General features: G+C 48.2%; 1 protein-coding gene across 1 annotated transcript; it reads left to right on the forward strand.

Moving 5' to 3' along the window:
* Nucleotides 1-550: 550 nt before the first annotated feature.
* GPR101 (G protein-coupled receptor 101) lies at nt 551-2,068 on the forward strand (the record flags this gene model as incomplete). Its single annotated transcript, XM_081221848.1, has 1 exon — nt 551-2,068. The coding sequence occupies exon 1, from the start codon at nt 557-559 to the stop codon at nt 2,066-2,068; it is 1,512 nt and encodes a 503-aa protein (XP_081077974.1). The 5' UTR covers nt 551-556.
* Nucleotides 2,069-5,099: the final 3,031 nt, after the last annotated feature.

The raw sequence follows: 5,099 nt of genomic DNA on the forward strand, positions 1-5,099 counted from the left end.
ATACACACACACACACACACACACACACACACCCGAGGTACAAGAAAAGTGCGCTAGTGAGAGACACTGGGGAGAAAGAGACAAATCGACACATGGAAACAGGCAGGGACGGAGCGCGCGCGCATGTGCTAGCAGGAGAGCTAGCGCAGAGATCTGCGGAGAGACCTCCAGAGAGACCCAAACTTCGAGACCCCCAGATAGTGTGGGAGACGCACAGAGAACGCGCGCGCGCGCGCCAGCGGGACACAGGGGTGGGGGTCGGGAGTACTCAGAGACCCCCAGAGGGAGAGGCAGAGAGACCCAGAGTAAGAGAAGGATTCATAGAAACTGCCCGAACGCGGACTGGAGCCGCGCGAGGGCCCTGGGGCCGGGGTCCTGCAGCGCCGCTGCCCGGCGCGGAAGCACCCCTCTTCCTCCCCGGCAGGAGGACTAACTCAGCCCCGCGTGTTTCTTTCGTCCCCAGCCTAGACGGTGAGTGTGGTCCGTGCGCCCCTTCGCCGCCCGCCGGTGCCCGCTCCGCGCCTGCACCTGCCTCCCGCCCGCCCCCGCCGCCGCCATGGCGTCCACCTGCACCAACAGCACGCGCGAAAACAACAGCAGCCACACGTGCGTGCCCCTCTCCAAAATGCCCATCAGCCTGGCGCACGGCATCATCCGCTCGAGCGTCCTGCTCATCTTTCTCACTGCCTCCTTCGTGGGCAACATAGTGCTGGCGCTCGTTCTGCAGCGCAAGCCGCAGCTACTGCAGGTGACTAACCGCTTCATCTTTAACCTCCTCGTCACTGACCTGCTGCAGATTTCACTCGTGGCCCCCTGGGTGGTGGCCACCTCCGTGCCCTTTTTCTGGCCCCTCAACAGCCACTTCTGTACCGCCCTGGTTAGCCTCACTCACCTGTTCGCCTTTGCCAGCGTCAACACCATCGTCGTGGTGTCGGTGGATCGCTACCTGTCCATCATCCACCCTCTCTCCTACCCGGCCAAGATGACCCCGCGCCGGGGTTACATGCTCCTCTACGGCACCTGGATCGTGGCCATCCTGCAGAGCACACCCCCACTCTATGGCTGGGGCCAGGCTGCCTTTGATGAGCGCAATGCCCTCTGCTCCATGATCTGGGGGGCCAGCCCCAGCTACACCATTCTCAGCGTCGTGTCCTTCGTCATCATCCCGCTGATTGTCATGATTGCCTGCTACTCTGTGGTGTTCGGTGCAGCCCGCCGGCAGCACGCTCTGCTCTACAACGTCAAGAGCCACAGCTTGGAGGTGCGAGCCAAGGACCATGTGGAGAATGAGGATGAAGAGGGAGACAAAAAGGATGAGTTCCAGGGTGAGAGCGAGTTCCATGGCCAGGATGAAGGTGAGGTCAAGGCCAAGGAGAGCAGTGTGGAAGCCAAGGATGGCAGCAGGAAGGCCAAAGAAGGGAGCGTGGAGACCAGTGAGGGGAGCGTGGAGGCCAAGGGCAGTGAGGAGGTCAGAGAAAGCAGCTTGGTGGCCGGCGAAGGCAGCACCAAAATTCAGAGCAGCAAGAAGGCAGACAAGGGCCGCCTAGAGGTCACCCAGTGCAACATTGACTTGGGTGAAGATGACATGGAGTTTGGTGAGGATGACATCCATTTCAGCGAGGATGACATCGAGGCGGTGAACATCACAGAGAGTCTCCCAGTCAGTCTTCGAAACAGCACCAGCGACCCCCCTCTGCCCAGGTGCTACCAGTGCAAAGCTGCTAAAGTGATCTTCCTCATCATCTTCTCCTACGTGCTGTCCCTGGGGCCCTACTGCTTTCTAGCGGTTCTGGCCGTGTGGGTGGATGTCCAAACCAAGGTACCCCAGTGGGTGATCACCATAATTATCTGGCTTTTCTTCCTGCAGTGCTGCATCCACCCCTACATCTATGGCTACATGCACAAGACCATCAAGAAGGAGATCCAGGATATGCTGAAGAAGTTTTTCTGCAAGGAGAGGCCCCACAAAGAAGACAGCCACCCAGACCTGCCCGGAACCGAAGCCGGCACCGAGGGTGGAACTGAAGGCAAGATCATCCCTTCTCATGATTCTGCCACTTCGCCTTGAAGTTCGTTCTAAGATAAACCTTGAACTGTCCACAGAACACAGGAGCAGCTTTCTCTTAAATGGACCATCCACAATCGCATTAATGCCAACCCATACCATTCCAGGCAAAGGTTCTGCACACATCCTCTCACAACAAGGTAGATAAATATATGGAAGAGGTAGGAACTGGGGTCTTCCCTTAAAAGTGTGCCCCTGAAAGAATGGACTTGAGGATTCTGACTGAAATTTTTCCCCCCCAAAAAAGTTATTAGGCTCTAAATTTCTTAAAGCAACAAGGGCTATCCATTTTGGACCCATGCCTGGTATTCTGTCTGTCTCCCCAGAGCTACCATGTGTCAACTTTTGCTCTGGGGGAAAAGGAAGATGATACTGGTGAACTTAAGGACTTCTGAGTTCATGGGCAAGGGCTACAGCCCATGTTCAAGGGAAAGAAAAGCAATGGAGCAAGTCATTCATGGAGCCCAGGAAGCATGACCTGACTGACTGATCAACATATGAGACAAATTCTAGACTGAAGGGCCCCCAGAATCCGGTGCAAAGGCTATTATGGAATCTAAGGGCACTGTGTAGTTAAAAACCAAGAAGGTTTCTAGATCCTCTAAAGGGATCCAGAAAAGTGGAAGAGGATAATAGGGCATGTTTGAAATGGAAAGATAGTCCAAGGGAGAAGATAGAGAAATCACACACATCCGTGGGGCTAAACAGTTGACTTTTTTCTATAAAATCCTGGGTTTGTGCATAGGCTGAGACCAAAATTGTCTCATGCAAATGGAAAATATGTCAGGTGACACTAAACTATTTTCTGTCTCTTATTTGAATAATAATGGGACAGAAATCATGCCACCATTTTCCAATTTTCCCTTTTGTGATCAAATTGAGATGCTCATAAGAATCCTCCAAATCTCCTCTGCCAGTCACTTGTGTTTTCTTTTCCAAATAGGCCTTTTTGGTCTATTTGGAAACAGTATTTCCGGGGAAAACAGTATTTCCAGGAAAAAAGAAAAAAGAAATTCAACTAGGAGTGGCCAAAGTCCTACAAAACTCACACTGCCAATCAAGAGTGATGTGCCCACTAGAAATCTCTTTTTTGTGTCCATGAGATCATAGACAAAACATATGATCTCCACATGGGGTGAAAGTAAGGCAGGATAAACGTTCTCCTTCCTCCAGGCACACCCATGCATCTTTTCCACCTGTGGCTGTCTCTAAAGCCTTTAAGCTCTCCGCAGATGTGGGAGAGAAGTATAGTCAGAAATGACAGAATGGTTTCTCAATACCTGGCAAGCATCTGACCCATTCCAGACAATCGTAAATCAAAGCGTTCAGGTCAGACTTATCCTAATTATTGCTGTTGAAATATATCACTTTGGGAAAACCTTTACAATATCTAAATTATCCCTAGGGTCAATACAGAGGAAGAGTTTTCAAATCCCAAACCCTGAAATCACTTTGGGTGGGAATATACTTGTTTATTTCTGAGGTCACAGGCCATATCAACATGACCAAATGACATGGAACCAAAAAATGGTCAAAACGGTATTATTGATCCTCCTGAAGATCAAATTAAAGCAACTGTATGGTCAGTCATGCGTTCAAGCAGAAATCCAATGTTAATATGGGTGGAGGGAGAGGAAGGAGTATTTGATTGAAAAAAATGGTTAATCAGGTGGTTGTATACAAAGATGGCCATATTCAGAGTTTAGTCTCATTCTTCTGTGATGACCATATTGTATTAGAACTCAAATTTCGTTCATTTAAAAGCCAAGCTCACTTATATTTTATCCCTTCCTCCTGACAGATTCCAACATGTGCATCTCAAGGTGGAGAGGTAAACAGCAGCGTATTGGGGCTGTGAATAAGTCTGCATGGGAATTTGGCATTGCCATGTTCAGAGTTTAGGAAAGGAGCAGGGTAGACCCAAATAACATTGAGCTGACCCAGCAGTTCGCTACATCCACAAAAATCTTATCGATTTCAACCCCGTTAATTTGGAACTTGTGGTACAGACAAGACATGGGGGCTGAAGTTTACCTTTGCAAATCATTTATTTTTCTACCAAAACATATAAAGTGAATTAATAGTCATAAATTTATGATACCCATTTATTGCCAAACTCTTGTATCGACCTGTCCTCAAAGGATATCTGGGTGAAGAAATGGCCCGTGTGACCAATCCTTCTATGCGGGGAGGGGTATTGCCTTGAAGATCTGTCATGGTCAAAGGAGTTCGAGGTTGCTATAGCCTGTCCTTTGAGTAGAAATGCTTACCTGGGTAGGAAACAGGATTTCAAACATAAGTGTCTCCAAATATTTTGTTGAAACTGAACTTCCTGTTTTATTTTTAAAGCTCAACCCCTTCAAAGTGTATCAGAAAATTTTTTGCCAAAATCCCAAATCAAAATGGAAGCAGAACCTGTCCGAGTGTGGTAAGTTTGTGTAATGGCACACACAACATCCTCCAGGGCACCAAGACTCACCGATTTCCTTTTTCAAGTTCCTCTTTTCCCTATTTTAGTCATTGTTTATTCTCATAGCAAATTGGATCTTTCAAAGGTGAAAACCTTTTGAAAATAGGGAACTGGAAAAGAGGACCTTTGAATTCAGAGCATTCCCTTTGCTGACCTGTTCTTCTTAATTAACAATAGGGACTCTAGTTAGCTTGGAGATAGCACTGCTTCAAGTTATGCTGTTTTGAATAAAACACTATCAACTTAATGAGGTTTTACTGCACATACTGTTTTGTCATTTGAAAATCTGAAAGCACACACAAAAGTCATCATTAGCCTCACAGATCCTCATGTGCAATAGCTTTCCCTAAATGTTTTTAAAGGAGGTATTCTTTTGCCAAGGCCACTTCATATGCGCAGTAAAAATCCCATTAAAGTCCAGGAGCCAGACGAACCAGACTTTGAAATGATGTGGTTTCCAATTTAATGATTTCCTTAGTTAAGAATAATAGAGCCTCCAGTTTGCCAAGGAGTCGCAGGTGCTTTGACTCACACACCAATTTCAACGAGCTTGGGAAGGCAGTA

Source organism: Mesoplodon bidens, assembly GCF_964165515.1.
Source record: "Mesoplodon bidens genome assembly, chromosome: X".
NCBI lineage: Eukaryota > Metazoa > Chordata > Mammalia > Artiodactyla > Ziphiidae > Mesoplodon > Mesoplodon bidens.